Raw genomic sequence first — 20,080 nt, forward strand, 5'->3', positions numbered from 1 at the left:
TTGAAATGTACAATGATACTATTTTAATTCTTTTTCAAAATGTAACACTTTTTTTTCTCTCTCTCTCTACAATGAGCTTTTTGTAGGAGGGGTCCAGAAATTAAGTCAGTTTTTCAAATGTTCTTCAGTGTAAGTGTGGTAATTGGCACTAGACAGATGTAAATAAGAATGAGGTGTCAATGTGGCAAGGAGAAGATGCTTTGCCATCTAGATTAACTATCTAAGTTTACAAAATAATGAATGGAAGTTCAGATTAAGTCAATTTGATTTCGATCAGAGACTAAAAGTAAGAAAAGCTAGGCAGGTAATGCAAGAACAGATGGAAAAAAATAAGAAAAAAATCATTATGCATGTTTTTCTTAGAAAAAATGTGGTTGTTCTGATATGCACTGAATTAATACTCAGGAAAATTAAAAATTCTGTTAGATAGTGGTGCTAATAAACCCATTGTCAAATATTACATACATAGTCTTTCTGAGACACACTTTCTCCATTTGAAAAATGGGGTTCTAATAGGGTTGTCTTGAAGTTTAAATGAGACAACATAGGGGATGACTTGGCACAGTGCTTTCACAGAGGAAGTACTCAGCAATCGTTAGCTATCGTTATTGTTTAATCCTTCAACATGAAAGTAAATTGGTTTCATGTCACTCTGTCCTAGTCAGCTACTTTATAAAAGTAAGCCTCTGTTTATCAGATTACAGTTTAAGCAATAAAATCTGTTTTCACTGCAGTAAAACAATTTAAAACCTTCTGCTGAAGGTCAATTAATCCAAATAAGAATATGATACTAAGAACCTACTATATTATAGGCATTATGGAATATAAAAAATTAGAAGATTGTAAATAACTCATGGTCTATCTGAGGGAAAAAGATACATAAAATAAAAATTCAAACATTATGCTAAGTGCTATAAAAGTGATTAATGTGAGTCAGTATAGGAGCATAGAAATAGAGGTAGTTTGTCAAAGGTATCAGCAGAGGTTTCTGAAGGCAATGACCTTCAAAAGTGAACAGATGTTTGTGGAAGAGCAACCCTGGGATAGACATTTCAGGAAGAAGAAGTGGACAGGCAAAGACATAAAATCTTAATAGGGCAATGGGTGTTGAAGAATAGTGAGAAAAAATCAGTGATTTCAACATCATAGTACCTTCTCATATAAGTGATAATTCAAGAAGCCTTATGAAGGCAATTTTTGTTACAGAAATATAAGAAAAAACTTGGGCTTGAAGTCAAAATATCATGAATATCTAGGTTTTAGTTAGTCATGACACTAACTATGGCCTTGAGGGGGTGACATATTGACACATGTGTGCACGTGCATGTGTGCATCTGTGTGTGCTGGGTGAGAGGTTAAATTATATTACCTTGACAATTTCTCCAAACTTTAAGAGATTATCCTTCACATAACTTTGGCTACACTTTGGAATAGTTGTACTTCCAAACAATTTTGTTGGCTCGTAAAAGAAAAGCATATAATCTGCATTTCTTGCCATGTAAATACAGATTTAATTAACACTTACAATCTGTGAAGATGCAAAACCTTAAGTGTTAATTAAACCTCTATTTACATAGCAAGCAGTACCTAGCCCTCCATTTTCTTGTATAATGTAAGGAAGCTTATTTTAAACTCCATTAATCCACTACACACTGAAATAGTAATAACACTGGATGCTTTGGTTAACTTCCAGCAGAGTCTTCCATTATGGAGAACAACAAAAACAACAGTTTACAAAGTATTCTACCTCATTCCTGCTGTACAATACTAGAATACTCATTTTAACAGCATTTTTTTCTCAATTATATTTAATTTCATTAAAATAACAATCCTTATATAATCCTCACTGTCAATAAAAGGATGTATAATTTTAATAAAGGCAAACTTCATTTGTATCTCAAATATTCTATCAGAACTGCAGATATATCTCACATAGTTGAACAGGAGTATAAAAATACATTGTGTAAAAAACACAATGAATTCAAATTATTAAATAAAGCTTTAATTTTTAAAATTGTAATATCATCTTCTCACTGCTAGGATTTTGTGGGTGGGGTTATTTTAGATCTTCTATAGTAAAGTTAATAAGTACAATGTAATAGTAAAAACCAATAAGAATAATATAAGAATAGAGCTAAAACAAAAACCACTTCTCCAAAGCAGCTTTTATCATGAATAAATTAACTCTTTTTAAAAAGATTAGCATGTAGATTTTTTCAGGTAAATAATTTTCATCCATTTTCGTTTTGCTATATTAGAATGCCCATTATCCCAGTGTCAAGTTTTTGCCTTAACCACTTATATTGTTAATATACTATCTTGGTTGTATTGCATGAATGAACCATACTTAGTACTACAAGGAATGTCATTTATTTGTTCAAAGGACATTTATTAACATCTACCATACGCACAGTGCAATTTTATACTCTCATTCAATTATGTCAGATATAACTGAAGTTCTGACAGAAAATTTGAGACAGATATTTCTAGAATTGTTATAAATTTACACAGGAAATATAGTTATAATAAATGATCATAAACATTTTTAAAACGAGTGTATATAAACATGTACTGTTTGCTTTACAATTGGTTCAGCACTTCAGAGTATCTTCCTATTCCCCTTTGAACTTTTGAAATCAACCCACTGTGCCAGAGACAAAAGCCATCCTGTTTGAGATTCTGTTGATTTGAAAATTCCAAATAACATTAGTTTAATATATCAAAAGAAAATAAATATCTCATATTACCATTCTGACAAAAACATGAGTAAAATACTATAGAAAAGTAAATATAATCCTCTGCTGCAGTTACTTAAATTGAATTTTGTGTTAGCATATTTTAGTACTGATCTGGTTTTGCTCATGCAAAATGACATTGTAAAGGGCAATGAAATAAAAATAGATGCAATGAAAATTCAGAAGATAACCCATTATAATTGTATGAGGCAAATTACCTTTTCCATGGGTTACATCAACAGTCCACGTACAATTCAGAGAATTTGGATAAAATTCCGGGTAACCAGGTGATAAGATTGTTCCACTAGGCCCTCTAACATCTCCTCCACATAATGCTGAAAATACAAAGAAATGCAGTCATCTGATTAGGCATAGTTAGAGAGGCAGAGGCTGAACAAATCTCTCTTAAAATAGAATGAGTCTGATTATTTTTGCTTAAGTTACTTCCTGGTAATAACAGCAATGTGTAAAGACCTCTTCCAATACTAAGAAATCATGTCGTCCTTTGCAGCAGCACTAGATAAGAAAAAGATATGTAATAGTATCTGAGAATTAATACTGGCCCCAGGAGAATTTAGCTCAACTTCCCACATTTGCATTTGAAGTACATACTAATCTTACACATTTCTAATTATAAGCAACATTTGCATAAATTGGTTGTAAATTAAACATGAGTAATTAATTCTTTAGTAGTCCCTCTTTTACTAAGCTTTAAGAAAACAAATTGTTAATTATACAAAATTATTTATTTTAGATTCCTAAAGGGATATATGTCATTCTTCATTGAATTCTTTTTAAAACGGTGAAGTAAACTGAAATTTTGAAGGCTGCTTCTGCACTTGTACATTTCTCTGGGAAATATCATGAACAAAAAGGGTTTTCCGAGAGGATACTGATTTTTAAGTAAATACTCCAAGATAATAAAAATAAATAAATGTTTATGAACTGAGGTCAAAGAAATTGAAATTTAATTCAATGTTCATTTACTCTAGAATAAATGACAGTTTACAATGCCTTCTACCATCAGTGGTTATGATATGACAGATAATTTTACCAGTATTAAAAATTAAAGGAAACAAAGATATAGTCAGGTAAGAATGTACATTCTCGTGGAAGCAGAGAAAAGTTGACTCCTTATTCTATTCCACTTGGAGATGTCTACTCTCTTGGACATGGGCAACATGGGTAAGGGCAGTAAGAACTGTGAATGCATCATACAGCCTTATCTGCTCTGATCCTTGCTCAACTTCCCTGGGATACCAGAAAAGTGAGTTTTGGCTTTATTGTCTTCCATGATTTCTTCCAAGTAGCAACACTGAGAACGAAGAGTTGAGGCAATCTGGCTGCTATTCTACACTGACCTGACTAGAAATTGTAAATCTTCAGTTCCTAGAAGTATTTAAGCAGGCTTAGATTTACATAAATATACACGCAATTAAAAATCACTCTTGGGGCTTCCCTGGTGGCGCAGTGGTTAAGAATCCACCTGCCAATGCAAGGGACACGGGTTCGAGCCCTGGTCCGGGAAGGTCCCACATGCTGTGGAGCAACTAAGCCCATGTGCCACAACTACTGAGCCTGTGCTCTAGAGCCCGCGAGCCATAACTACTGAGCCCACGTGCTACAACTACTGAAGCTCCTGCGCCTAGAGCCTGTGCTCTGCAACAAAAGAAGCCACCCAGTCAGAAGCCTGTGCACCACAACGAAGAGTAGCCTCTGCTCACTGCAACTAGAGAAAGCCCACGCACAGCTACAAAGACCCGACACAGCCAAAAATAAATAAATTAATTAATTAAAAAAAAAAACCAAAAACAGAACACTCTTCCCTTTGTTACTTCTTTTACTTCACCAAGGAATAAAAGAAGTTCTTGACTAGTACCTCACTTGAAGTTGTCTTATAGGCCACCTTCTTGAGACCAAGATAAGCCTATGCTTCCAATTTCATTTATTATTAAGACATTTACAATAATATTCACGGTCTGGAAGCCTAGGCTCCTGTTTAGAGCCTGCACAGACCTTTATTGGTGATTATTCTTACTGAAACATTCAATTTTTGTTCAATTAAAAAAAAAGCCTCATTGTACTTTTGTGATCAAGTTAAGGGCTAGGTATATCATTTCCATTGTATCTTGCTGATAATGGTGGTGCTAAGTTGACCTTTTTTAAATTTTCCTTGTGATTCATTCTGCTTCTTGTCAGAGAACTGTTTATTATTTCATTAGATTATTTTTACAAACAATAATTTGTTCCTAATACACTATATTTCATTTTATTCTCCATTGTGAGAGTCCAACAAAAAACACCTCACAATACAAAATGCTATGAATTTGTTGAGTGAAATGTAATGAGTGAAAATGCTCTACTGGATTAAAACCTACAATCTCTATTGAAAGGAGTATGTTTCATATAGCAAGAGTAAAAATCAGTGAGCAGAAGCATTAAAATTAAGAGAGTTGAATTATTTAATTAAATTAAACACAAAAAATAACAGAAAAGAGAAATGTGAAGTTTTAGAAAGTACATCAGACATGTGCTACTGTGCATGCATGTGTGTGTATTTTGTGGGTGTACCAGTTGTACAGGGAAAGCTCTTCTATTCATCAACATTCTTTCAAATAAAGCTACTTTTAAAACATCCTTCTTTCTGTACGTAGCTAATTTCTTAGAAATTTGCTGTCTGCAAGCTGCACCTACCATATGTGTTGAAGGTGGGCATTAAATGAACATTCTGCAGGTAAATGAATAAAGTTCAGTAACCATAACACATTAAAATGTTTAGGAGAATGGTCAGTAACTCATATATTATTAATGAAAATTTATATTGTTACTTAGATTATAATCAGATGACAAAATATAGAGTGCATTTTTATGACACAGTAGAAATTTCTATTATTTGAGAATATTAGTACTGGATAAAGGCCTTGAAAGGAACTGCCTCAACTGACAGAATTTCACAGTAAATAATGGGAAAGAATGTGATTAAGTCTCTTTCTCTTCTTTTTAATTTTTTTTTGAAAGATGAAACTGAAAATATGAAAATACTTTTACTTTACTTCGTAATAAAACAGGATAAAATTGCAAATACTCACTCGTTTTTAGCAAAAACAAGACCACTCATATTGAACTTGCAATGTGACTGGTACTACTCTGAAGACTTTTATTTTTATTAACTCAATTAACCGCATAACAACCCTATGAGAAAAGTACTATAATTATTCACAGTTTACAGATGAGAAAGCAGGCACAGAGAGAACTCAAGCAGTCTAGTTCCTGAGTCCATAACCTTAAGTTGACTCAAATCAAGAGCTGATTTTTTTTCCCACATTACAAGTTTTTTTTCTACAAAAAAATACTGTAGCGAACTATGATGTCCTTCACATGTTTGACTTTTTGGCATTCTACTTCAAATGATCAATCTATATAAACATTATTCAAAGGTATCATTCATTTACTCAGATTCATTTAATACTTTCATCTTCAAATCACTCTCTCTTTAAGCACCTCAAAGTTAAATGTGTCAATATACTTGTCTATGTTCTTATCTTTAATTGATTTATATTTTATAGATTCTCATTTGTCAATGGCTTTGTGTGTGATTAAAACAATCTGCCATCATCAGCAGCAGCAGCATTTTCATCAACCTAATGAAATCTTTCATCTTTCTAAATGAGATCATTTTACACTGCAAATATTTAGAATAGTATTTGCTTTATATTATTGGCTTTTTGAACAATCACAAAAATTTAGCTACATGTGCATTGATATAATGCACAGTGATAGATGCTAATGCAAGTGCGAGTTGTCTTAATTTCTTAATTGGTTAATTTATTACTTCATATTCTCTCAATATCATGATGCTTGCTTCTCTTAAAAGGTCCCTTCCTGTTAATGCCAATAAGTGTAAGAGGAAATCAAAGAAACAATTAGAATCAATCATGAGAGGCCTAAATGTTAAGATGAATAAAAAAAGAAGTTTTATAAGTGAGATTTTTTTTTCAGGTAGAAAATGGAACTCAAACACATTGTAAAATACACAGTGGTATAGAAACTATTAAGAAAAATTTTCCAAGAATATTTTTTAAAGAAATGCTGAGAATTAACTCAGTTCAACAGAATATATGACCATTCATAGAGTAAACTTCATTAGAATAAGAATATCGAAAAAGGATGCCATGGATCTCCTGTCTTATCCTTTATATCCCCTCTTCTGAAGGAATTCCAATTTATCGCAATAACCTTGCTAGCTGATGCCATATGTGTTTAGGGATACAAACACTTCTGTAACAGGCACAATAGATTTATATGTTCTTGTGAATGGAAGATAGACAAATTATATATCAAATGAATCCTTGAAACACTGCAGAGAATTTAGGGAGCAACAAAATAAACATGAAAAAACAGTTACTTTATGTTAGAGCAAACAGCTGGCAAAGAAGAGCATCTAAAAGGACAAAGATCATAGCACAAAAAAGTCACAACAGTAGCCCAAAATATGAGCTGAGAGTAATTAGACATATTGTATATGTCTCTACCATAATCTTGGCTATTAGCTTCTTTTTCTCCTTGATTTTTTCCACATATGGTCACTACCTGGTCACATGATAAGAATCAAAGTTTTAAAATAGTGAAGTTTCCTCAAAAGCCAAGCCCTTGAATGTAATTGCCCAAACTCAGAAAATTACACCTTGCACTTGGTAGAGATACATACTTGGCAATTGCTAAGTTGTCTATAACTAGAACAGATTGTTTCTAGACCATTATCAATCAAACCACTTTGAGTATTGCAATGCAGTAAGGAAATAGCTACCTATTACAAATCCCATTATGATTTTTTGTTTGTTTTTAACCTCAAATCTGTTCTTTTCTTATTTCTAGGTCTGTTTACTTTGAACTGTTTACCCTTATCTGAGACTATTTATTACTTGAGTTCTATGCACCATGCAGACTTGAATTCTTGGATCCTAAATATCAATCCATGTACTCTCTTGCTATGTTAGTCTATGTACTCAACTCTGTCAATAATATGGAAGAAATAAGGGAAATGATAAAGTTTAAGTACATTCAGTTCAATTTTGGGTTCTGCCATTAATCACTTAGGTGACACAGATAATCATGTAATCTCTTTAGTTCTAAAGTTCCCCCCAAATAAGATGGCTATATTGTTTATCAAACAAAATGGGATAAATAATTTGAGGGGAAAATTAGAGTGCCAAGAGAAAGAGTGAAAACAAGGCTTGTCTTAGGCAATTCACAACATGTGGTCTACCTATCTATTTATCAAATAGGGTCGCTATCTTAATTAACAATGTCTAGTTTCTGAAGGGTAGAATCATACCTGGTACATGACCTCAACTTTACCTGTAGTACTCATAAAAACTTTATGTCCCCAGTACACAGAAAACATCTCTTGGCGTGGCTTCTGATATATATGCTGCCCTTGACACTTGTTGGCCAAAGCAGAATGCTATTCTGCTTTTTCCTGTCTGACCTTCTCTAGAGCCATTCAAATCTCAGTTCTATGAAAAACACTGGAGAGATATTAAAAGGTGAGATCTAATCAAAGTGGCTAGTAAAACATGCTGTTTCGTTCTGTTTAAAATCTAACCTCTTATGTTTAGGAGATGTCTTTTAAAAATGTATGTTATAGGAAAAAGAACAACACATGGTTCTTGACCACAAGAATATAATAAGGAAAACAAGAAAATGAGTATAACTACTATCTACTCCACTAGCTCAAGGAGAACACATAATGTTTGTTCATGCTCCACAATATTTCTTTAGTGCCTACACAGTATAATTAACAAATATTGATTTAATGGATCAATAGGTGGCAATAAGGTAGCAAAAAGTCCCATAACAAGTAGAGAACTACAGGGTCTAGGAAAAGTTGAGATTTTGCCCAGATGCTTTATCCAAGGAAAGCATAATCAAGTCACTGAGTTGTAAGGTACAACATGATAAACATAATGAGTGCTTCTGCATGTCATACATGGAAGTTGTTAAGAGGGTAAATCCTAAGAGCTCTCATCGCAAGGAAAAACTTTGTTTCTATTTCTTTAATTTTGTATTCTGTATGTGATGGTGGATGTTCACTAAACTTATTGTGATAATCATTTCATGATGTGTGTAAGTCAACTCATTATTGCTGTACATGTTAAACTTATACAGTGCTAGATGTCAATTATATCTCAATAAAATTGGAAGAAAAATATATATAAAAAAGATTAAGTTAGAGACAAATTAACAACAACAAAAAAAGATTGACTAGGAGTTTGGTAAAAATAGTGTTGGAAAGGGCTAGGACATTCTAGTGGAAAGGAAAAACACTGATAAAGGCAAAGGGCAGAAAATAAAAATGCAAAATCAAAATAAAGTAAGTATTCCCAAAAGGCTGGAAAGAATAGTCTGCTCATTCTTTCACTGAACTCAGATTTAGTGAGCACCAACTGTGTGACAGGAACTGAACTATTCTTGGCACTGAGGACATAACAGTGAACAAAGTCCCTGCCATATAGAACTTACATTTTGAAAACAAAAACAAACAAAAAAAGCAGACAACAAATACATAATGTTAGAGAGTGGTAAATACTATGATGGAAAATATAAGTGGCATGACAGGGATTACTCTTTTATGGGGAGTTGTCAGTGATATGAATTCTAAGTGGAGACTGAGTGAATTTAGGAAGAAGGACATGTGACTATATGAATCCTATTTCAGGAAGAAGGAAAAAATGAGAGGGGGGTTGGAAGGATGGAATGGGAGGAATGAGGGAAGGGTTCTCAACATTTGAAAAAAAACAGAGACCTGTGTAGCTGGAGTGCAGTGGCATGAATGAGGGAGAAACTTGTGAAAGATGAAGCATGGGAGGTAGTCAGGGCCCAGATTACTTGGGGGCAGTTAGGTCATGCAAAAGTTTTTGGATTTTGTTCTTCTTGGGATGCTAAGTGCTAGAAGATTCTGGGCAGGGGAGTGCCCTGATCTGCCTTAACTTATAAAATAATTACTCTGGTTGCTTTCTGAAGAGTAGACCTAAGAGATCAAAGGGAAAGTAAATAGACCCCTCAAGAAATGCACGGTGAAAGATAAGATAACAAATTTACTAAATAACGTAGAATCTAACTGAATCATTTCTCACTTGAGGTTCAAGATTCAAGGTTTCAATAATGAAACAAGATAAATTTAGTAAGATCATTTTTTTACTCAGAAACCTAAGTACACAAAAATAGAATTGAATTAAAAGTATTTGTCCATATAACATGTTAGATAAAAAAAAAAGTCCTATTTTTCAGTCACATATTCCAAGGAGTACAGAATATCCATAAACTATTTAAACAGCTATATGTATGTTTTATACAAAATTCTTAAACATGTGGCATCACTGAGGAAAGAATAACAAATCTACAATTGTACTCTTCATTTTAAAGAATCTTAGTACTTTACTATTGCAGAAAATGTGGGCAGGAGGCCGTGTAATAGTAGACTTGTGCACAGGATCTGGATCAAGGCTGCCTGAGTTTCAATCCTGATTCTGCCATTAACTAGTGGGATGACACAGGGCAACGTACTCAATCTCTGTTTGCCTTAATTTTCTCATCTGTTAAGTGGTGATCATAATGGCACTTATCTCATAGAGTTATTTTGATAAAACAAGTTAATATACCTAAAGCACCTATAGCAGTACCAGCACATGGTAAACCCTCATTAAATGTTAGCTATTATTATCATCACCAACCCTCACTGACTAGTGTGCTTTGTGAATCAATTAACTATGGGCTATGAAGAAACTGTAAGAGCTGATGTGTATAAAAGTGAGGCATGCTGTATCTTGAGTATCCAGGCAATCTAGGCCAATGGAGGTTATACTCTTGGATCTGGAAAATCAATTCTGTTTATTCACTTCTCCTCCCTTTAACCCCAGGAAGTTTAGATTAGCTGCCTCTGGGGAAAAAGTTTAAACTGAAGGAAAGACGTAATCAAATCAGTTTACTAGTTATAAGTAGTTGAGTTCAGTTAATTTTAGAGGATTTATATAAAGCTCAGACATTCAAGAAATGAATATAATTTAGCCCTTGTCCAGTTATGCTCAGAATGAAATGGGGATACAAAAGAGGAGGACACATGGTTAAGAATCATGAATTCCATGATTAATAATTTGGACTTTCATTCCTAGGAAACAGAGAGCCATTCAGCATTTTTTGACATGGGATAGAGCATGAAATACACTTAGTGTGAAGAAAGGAGGTTAGATTGAAGTAGTTGGATATTGAATTTAAGGTTGATTGCAGTTGCATTGACAAGAGATGATGACGACCTATGCTGCTCCTAGGAAAACTAGATACACTCACTTTTATTATTAATAATATTTAAGCATGCTGGTATACTTGGACATTATTTTTATTCTCCTGCTTCTTCTGATAACATTGCCACCACACCTTTTGACTTCGGTGAATTTACTCATGCCAATCATGTGGCTTCACCAGGACCTGACAAACATAGTACCTTTACACTACAATCATTTGTCTCCAACCACAAGGATGGATGGACACATGACCTGGAGAAAGCCAATCGTAAAGTGTGCTTCTCCTTTTCTACAGTTACGAGTATAATTATGGACTGATCAGAGACATTTCCTGGGATTTTTCTAATTAGAATAACAAGGAAGAACTCTCATTCTCCTCTGATCCTGGAAATATGAGGTTACATGTTTCCATCTTCATGAGAGTGTATTCTCCACTTCCAATTTCCCGTATGGAAAAAGCCTGGCTGCAGTTAAAGAGAATGATGCCAATATAGAGAGAAAAGCCAAGATGGAAATAGAGATATCCTTGAAAATGTTTGAATTCATGATTATAAGTAGCAATGAGAAGTATGCCACCCATACCTTTTCTAAGTTTGAAACTTTGAACAACAAATTCTGTTTTCATTTTTTAAAATCAGTTAGAGTTGGGTTTCTGTCACTTACAACCACAAGAACTCTATTACAAATGGTATTGTACCAAATACAGGGAGGAAGTGTTGATGATTCTTTTAAACCTCATTATAAAAACAAATTGACTGGGCTTCCCTGGTGGTGCAGTGGTTAAGAATCCACCTGCCAATGCAGGTGACATGGGTTTGAGCCCTGGTCCTGGAGGATCCCACATGCCGCAGAGCAACTAAGCCCGTGCACCACAACTATTGAGCCTGTGCTCTAGAGCCCGCGAGCCACAACTACTGAGCCTATGTGCCACAACTACTGAGGCTTTGTGCCACAACTACTGAAGCCTGGGCTTAGAGCTCATGCTCTGCAACAAGAGAAGTCACCACGATGAGAAGCCTGTGCACCTCAACGAAGAGTAGCCGCTGCTCACTGCAACTAGAGAAAGCTTGCATGCAGCAACGAGGACCCAACACAGCCAAATATAAATGAATTAAATAAATAAATAAACAAACAAACAAAGAAGCAAAAAAACAAATTGACCTAAAGCTGTTACAGAAAAATGATGGCACTGACAGTATTTGAAAATTTAATTATGAAATGACAAATGTAATCTTCCACTTGGCAAAAGAATAAAAGTTAGGAATAGTGTTATAAATAAAAATTAAAGCCCAGAACTAAATAATGAATAGATTTACATTATGTGTGTTTTTATAAAGCAAGTGTGCAAGCACTTCCCAATCATAGGAAAACAGCTTCTTTCACTGTATTTTCATATGTGTTTTCTGAAAAATGAAGGATTGCTGATTTAGTCTCCACAGAAACAAAGAAGAGGTAAGGACACTGGTATAATATTTTCTATAGCCAGGGACTTGCCACCACAGGGCAGTCTGGTACATTGCCACAGTGCTGCGTAGCTAGGCAAAATTTGGACTAGTACATGTTGCCTTTCAGACAGGAGGTAAATTCTCTATCTCTTCATTGCATTCATCTGACAACAACATGACACTTTCAATGCTATTATTTCAAGGACCTGAAGCACACAATGGGCACCTAAAATGGTTACCTCAACACATTTTAAAAATACATATAGCATCCTTAGGCATGGGGTAAGTTTGGCTGATTATCAATATTCATTATTTTGTTTCTTTATTAATGGTTTGATAACATAAAATTGGCAGACTTCAAGATATTCTTTTAAACATATGAAATATTTAGATTTATGTTCAGCCTCACATTTTACAAGATTATGTTGATTTTTTTTTTGGTTTATAAATCAGTTTATTTTGCATATTGAATGAATTCTTACCATCACATGTTGGAAGGGGATGACTCCACCAGTGGTTTTTCTCACAAAGAAGGGGCTCTTCATGGCTCAGCCTGTATCCTGGGTCACAACTAAATGAAACAGTAGATCCGATGGAGAAATCATGACCATAGCGATGACCATGTACAGGTATGCCAGGGTCCAAGCAAGAATAGGTGTTCACTGTAACACCTGGAAAACAAAGGGAATATGAAAAAGAGTAAGCTTGATGAGAGTCAAATCACTGAAAATGATTCTTATTCCTTCAAACAATTGTGAGTGGTAATTTTTACAAATAAATTAATGTGCCCATAGCTTTACTTAAAAATTAGCAGTTTATTTAACAAATTTTTTGACATTTCCTACCCACAAGGACTAAAAAATCAGACCATTAGTTATATAAAAACTTGAAAATATACAATTATCTATCAAACTTTGTATTATAAATTATATATATATACAAATATACAATAATAATCATAGCAATAATTAATGTTTGAACTTATTATATTCCAGGTACAACTCTAAAATGTTTGCAAAATTTGCCTCATTTGGTCATTAAAATAATTCTATGGAATAAGTTTTATCATTAAAACCCCATTTGATTGCTTTAGGAGGCTCTAAATATGTCTTCAGAGATTGGTATCTGTGTCTATGGATTTGTTTTGCATCCATATATCATTGTCTTGTTTTATGTAATATTTAGATATCCTAGAAACATGATTACATCTGTATTTCAAGAAATACAACATAATAAACCCCCTTGGGGTTGGGGGATTGTACTAAAACAAAAAAAGGAAACTCTATTCTGTGTTATTTTAATTATTTTAATGTGTTTTGTAAACGATAAATAATCTTATCTTATTGGTACAGTTTTTGTAATCTTCCTGTTTTGAGAGGAAGACATAAGGGGTAAAAGTGCCCAAGACAGGGAATAAAATAAAATTCTAGAGTGCAATCACTGGTAGCATTGCAAGAAATCCTTCCCATAAAATTTTGGTTCAACTGGAGAGATCGAGTTTTCTCTTTTAATGGATTCTATTAAAATAAAAATAGAAATTCACCAAACACAAAATACATTTTTAATGTTTTAAGTAGTATAATAATTAAAGTTTTACTCTGCTGATTTTGAGGTATGTGAATGATTCATGTAAAGAAGATAGTTTGGTTCCCTTCAGCTTGAGAAACTTATTAAGAAAGTGTCAACAGAAAAGGTGTTTTATTTGTTTTCTTGGTAAGAAAGGGTTTGAGATGTTACTAAATAAACCAGAAGACTAATTAGAATAAAAATGAAAGAAAATGATCTTTTGTAAACAAATGTAAATTGAAAATCATTGCCTCCTGGCCAGATTTGACCAAAATCAATGTCTGTTGTGCCTCTCATCAACCTCAGCATTTCTTAGCCTCCACTCTGCCATTTAGGCACTAGCCCTCAATAATAACTTGGACTATTTCACCAGGGCCTATAAGTGACAAACTTGCTGTCTGTAATAAAGACTCTGCCTTAGATAAACTGTTTAGGCTCCTCCAAGTCCTTCTTATGATTAGGTCTGGCCCTTGGGCTCTGTCCTTGGCCCACTTAGTTCAGTTTTAGCAAGAATCTGAACTAAATCTGCTGGGTCAGTTTATTGAAAATGCCCACACTTTTTTTTTTTTTTGCGGTATGCGGGCCTCTCACTGTTGTGGCCTCTCCCATTGCGGAGCACAGACTCCGGACGCGCAGGCTCAGCGGCCATGGCTCACAGGCCCAGCCGCTCCGTGGCTTGTGGGATCTTCCTGGACCGGGGCACGAACCCGCGCCCCCTGCATCGGCAGGCAGACTCTCAACCACTGCGCCACCAGGGAAGCCCAAAAATCCCCACACTTTTAATAACACTTTGCATGATGGTTTAACTTAATCCTTAAAATAATCCTGTGTCTGAGAACATGATTAGGACTACATACCTTGGTTGAAGTGGGACTGAATGTGATATGTCGGGCATAGGATAGAACAATGGACAAAACGAAAAAGGTGTCTGCCCATTCTAGCATATTGATACAAATTAATTGCTAGTGAAGATTAATTTTGAAATAGATTTAAAAAAAATGACTACTCTGACTCAGCTTTAACTAATAAATGTTAAAGATCTCAATTGAAGTCCTTTAAATTCATTTGAATTCCCAAGTATGTGTTAATCCTCTCGTGGCATTTTACAATAATGTTTAGGAAATATACTTCCATGCCACAAAGCTCTAAATAAAGGGAAGTTAATATAATTAAATAATATTGTGGATAAGGTTAAAAAGAAAATAGCTATAAATATATATTGACGATTTAAAAAACCCATGCACCTAACCAGATTTACTGAAGAGAGACACCCTACATGGAATATAAAGTTACAAATTTTAAATGCTGAAATTTTCTCCTGAGGGGGAAGGGGGCATAGGAGACTTGAATATAAAAAGAAGTGATATAATATCTATCTGAAACTGATATAAGGATATCTTGCAGTAATCTTAAATGTACTGTTAGGTACATTCACCAAAACTGTTTTTCATGAAAAGATATATGGCAATGTATTTTTAGATGAAAATGTGTACATATGTGAGTTTATATATATGTATGCAACCATGCATCATATACAATACAACCATATTTGTTTAAATATGTCAGATGTTTATAAACAAAACAGAGACTCGTTTCTATGCATATACCAGCATCAATTTAAAAAAAAAATATCAGACATATTTTAGACTTTCTAAACAAAAGTAAAGTATTCTAAGTATTCTAAACTGAATCCAACACTGTGAATTAGAACCTGTTTTAATATATAGCCTTTGGCTAGTTATGTTAGCCATAGCTGCATATATATGAGTATATATTTTACTTTTCACTGTTAATATAATTTTCAATATTTCATACAAAATAATAAAATTGAATACTTTTAATGGAAATGTATGCAATGAGTATGAATAAAATATAAAAGTATGATTGAATTTATGAAGTAAATGCTAAAAGAATTTGTCAATGTTCATATACATCTTAGACTGCCTTTTACTGCCTATTGTTGGCTTTTCAGCACAAATAACTATTATGCAAACTCATTTTTAAAGATTTTTTATTTGCTATTTCTGACGTTTCCTTAGTATTTCCCTTCATAATGATATTACATAGATATTGTTGGAAAAAATCTAATACAGAATTTACTAAAACACACAACTTGTAACTTATTAGTATTCTCATAGGTCAAGGAAAGCTTTGATTTTCCTTTCTTTAATAAATCTCCTAGTTCTCTTAATGATACAGTGGTAATACCAAAAGTACTGAAAACAGAATAAGGAGATCAAAAAACATGTGGGCATTACTTACTTTCATAATGAATCTTGAAACCATTATTAGAACGGCTATTGTCTGTTGTAAATAGAAGGTATATAAAATTACTGCTACTAAATAGAAACTGGGGCACCTGTGTGCCATTGTAAGATCCAAGCAAGGGTGACAGAAGATTTGGCCCATCATGAACTTCCAGAACATCATAATTCAGTTCAGTCTGAAATCTAAGGTTAAGAGACATATGTGAAAATATATTTATTAGAATAACACTGCATAGGAAAATAACACTTTAGATTGTTATTTAACTTATTACTTATAATTTTTACCAGCTTTATATACAATTTTCTTAAGCTTTTCTAATATCTTATATATCATTTAAGGACCCACTATTTAAGAATACCAAAGTTATAAGCTCTTATTCCTATGGACAATTTTCATTTAAAAAGTATGAGTACATACTTGTTGTTCACAAGTAAGATTTCTTTCAAATGTTACAGATTATCTTCAGTAAATAAATGGCCTTTTCATTAACCAAGCATGTTTTTGGAGTCATCTTTCTTTTGCTTTCCTCATTTCTATGGAAAACTATGTGATTACTAAATTTATCTTCAATCAGATCATCAGAATTTCATCTTAACAGTATACTTCAAATCTGACCTCTGCTTCATATAGTTGTTTTATTTTGATTTTTGATAAATCTCTTTTGGTCATTAAATTTTTTATACAATTTTTATTTAGATTTTTGGCTGTTATTGCTGCTATTGTTTTCAATTTTTTTAAAAGATACAATTATTTTATAAACTGTATTCAACACAGAGCTACTTTTAACATGTATAACATATTCATAATAAAATAAAATTTTGTATTCCTTCCTTGCACTTCAAGAGTATTCCACAGTCTGAATCTGGATCAGAAATCTTAATTGTGGAAAAAAAAAAAAACTACATGGAATCATGAACAGTTGATCATCTTACTCACTTCCCATAATGAAACTGCAGCCCAGGACATTCTTTTCCTGCCTTCACCAAGGTTTTCCTATACATATTTTGGCTTTCAGCTTAAATTGGTCCAGAGGAAGCCCTTCCCTGACCTCACAATGTAGGTTAGTTTTACTACATGGCCACAATTTATTGTGACTTTTGTGACACTAATCACAGTTGTTTGCTTGTTTGACGGCTGTCTCCTTTAAGAGTCTATAAGCTCCATGAGTTCAGACAGTTTCTGTTTTTGTTGATGTTTTGCATATAGCAGACACTCAGTAAGTACTTATTGAATAAATGAAAGAATGAATGCATTTTAAAGAAAACAATACTTTCTTTTCTCTAGGGCTGTTATCAACTTTATCAAAAAAGTACTCAATATACTTGGATATTTCAGTACTAACCATGCATTTTCACCCATTTAAAATATATCTTCCAACACATTTTTTGGCAACTAGTTATATTCAGTACACTTTAAAAAATAATTATCAGTTGAAATGTCCACCAATTTTCAGATAATCACTTTATCATACCTACCAGTCTGTTCCAGTATTACAAGATTAAACTACATTTTTCCTTAAAAAAACAAAACTAAAACAAATAGAACTCAAAACCTGGTTAAAACAAATTGAAAGAAACATTTAAAAATTAGAAACTTCATTTCATTATAAAATCTCTGATATGATTATAAACATGGCACATAAGTAGTCAAAATAAAGTGTATAATTTAATGCTATTTAAGAAAGACAAATGAAATATTTTTAGATTTGTACCACTGTTACATCCTATTAAGCAAGACTTAGTAAAATGAATGGATTTCATAAGTTTATCTTACTTTTTATTTTGCAACCTGGAATATACTGTATTTGTCTAAAAATAACTTTTCCAATAATATGATTTAGAGTAGTAAATGTATAGGAATACGTTATGTCCTTTAAAAAAATGATCAGGCAATTACGCATTGTGAATCCATTATTTGAATGTTTGGTAGTCACTCGACTGTAGTATATATATATTTTTTTCAGTTTTTTTTTTTTAATACAGCAGGTTCCTATTAGTCATCCATTTTATACATATCAGTGTATACATGTCAAACCCAATGGCCCAATTAATCACACCACTCCCCCCAGCCCCTGCCGCTTCCCCCTGTGGTGTCCATACGTTCATTCTCTAATCTGTGTCTCTATTTCTGCCCTGCAAACCAGTTCATCTGTACCATTTTTATAGGTTCCACATATATGCGTTAATATGCGGTATTTGTTTTTCTCTTTCCAACTTCACTCTGTATGACAGTCTCTAGATTCATACACGTCTCTACAAATGACCCAAGTTCGTTCCTTTTTATGGCTGAGTAATATTCCATTGTATATATGTACCACATCTTCTTTGTCCATGCGTCTGTCAATGGGCATTTAGGTTGATTCCATGATCTGGCTATTGTAAATAGCAAAGAAATGAACATTGGGGTGCATGTCTCTTTTTGAATTACAGTTTTCTCTGGGTATATGCCCAGGAGTGGCATGGCTGGGTCATATGGTAATTCTATCTTTAGTTTATTAAGGAACCTCCATACTGTTCTCCATAGTGCCTGTATCAATTTACATTCCCACCAACAATCCAAGAGGGTTCCCTTTTCTTAACACCCTCTCCAGCATTTGTTGCTTGTAGATTTTCTAATGATGCCCATTCTAACTGGTGTGAGGTGATACCTCATTGTAGTTTTGATGTGCATTTCTCTAATAACTAGTGATGTTGAGCAGCTTTTCAGGTGCTTCTTGGCCATCTGTATGTCCGCTTTGTAGAAATGTCTATTTATGTCTTCTGCTAATTTTCTGATTGGGTTGTTTGTTTTTTTTAATATTGAGCTGCATGAGCTGTTTATATATTTTGGAGATTAATCCTTTGTCCATTGATTCATCTGCAAATATTTTCTCCCATTCTGAAGGTTGTCTTTTCATCTTGTTTGTAGTTTTCTTTGCTTTGCAAAAGCTTTTAAGTTTCCTTAGGTCCCATTTGTTTATTTTTGTTTTTATTTCCATTACTCTACCAGGTAGATCAAAAAAGATCTTGCTGTGATTTATGTCAAAGAGTATTTTTCCTATGTTTTCCTCTAAGAGTTTTATAGTGTCTGGTCTTACATTTAGGTCTCTAATTCATTTTGAGCTTACTTTGTGTGTGGTGTAAGGGAGTGTTCTAATTTCATTCTTTTACATGTAACTGTCCAATTTTCCCAGCACCACTTATTGAAGAGGCTGTCTTTTCTGCATTGTATATCCTTGCCTCCTTTGTCATAGATTAGTTGACCATAGGTGCGTGGGTTTCTCTCTGGGCTTTCTCTGCTGCTCCATTGATCTATATTTCTGTTTTGTGCCAGTACCATATTGTCTTGATTACTGTAGCTTTGTAGTATTACCTGAAGTCAGGGAGTCTCATTCCTCCAGCTCCATTTTCTTCCCTCAAGACTGCTTTGGCTATTTGGGGTCTTTTGTGTCTCCATACAAATTTTAAGGTTGTTTGTTCTAGTTTTTTAAAAAAATGTCATTGGTAATTTGATAGAGATTGCATTGAATCTGTAGATTGCTTTGGGTAGTATAGTCATTTTCACAAAATTGATTCTTCCAACCCAAGAACATGGTATATCTCTACATCTGTTTGTACAATCTTTAATTTCTTTCATCAGTGTCTTATAGTTTTATGCATATAGGTCTTTTGTCTCCTTAGGTAAGTTTATTCCTAGGTATGTTATTCTTTATGTTGCAACGGTAAATGGGAGTGATTCCTTAATTTCTCTTTCAGATTTTTCATCCATAGTGTATAGGAATGCAAGA

At 33.5% G+C, this 20,080-nt stretch overlaps 1 protein-coding gene across 3 annotated transcripts in view; it reads right to left on the bottom strand.

The window, feature by feature from the left end:
* Positions 1-20,080, bottom strand: part of CSMD3 (CUB and Sushi multiple domains 3) — a gene marked incomplete at both ends in the record, with an annotated part of 1,095,706 nt that overhangs the window by 392,334 nt on the left and 683,292 nt on the right. For all 3 annotated transcript variants that reach the window (XM_081258479.1, XM_081258478.1, XM_081258477.1), the window contains 3 exons: positions 2,954-3,070; positions 12,963-13,151; positions 16,309-16,496. In XM_081258479.1, coding sequence (XP_081114605.1) covers positions 2,954-3,070; positions 12,963-13,151; positions 16,309-16,496 — 494 coding nt within the window. The remainder of the gene's footprint in view (positions 1-2,953; positions 3,071-12,962; positions 13,152-16,308; positions 16,497-20,080) is intronic.

The sequence above is a fragment of the Mesoplodon bidens genome, assembly GCF_964165515.1.
Source record: "Mesoplodon bidens genome assembly, chromosome: 16".
In the NCBI taxonomy this organism is placed as follows: Eukaryota; Metazoa; Chordata; class Mammalia; order Artiodactyla; family Ziphiidae; genus Mesoplodon; species Mesoplodon bidens.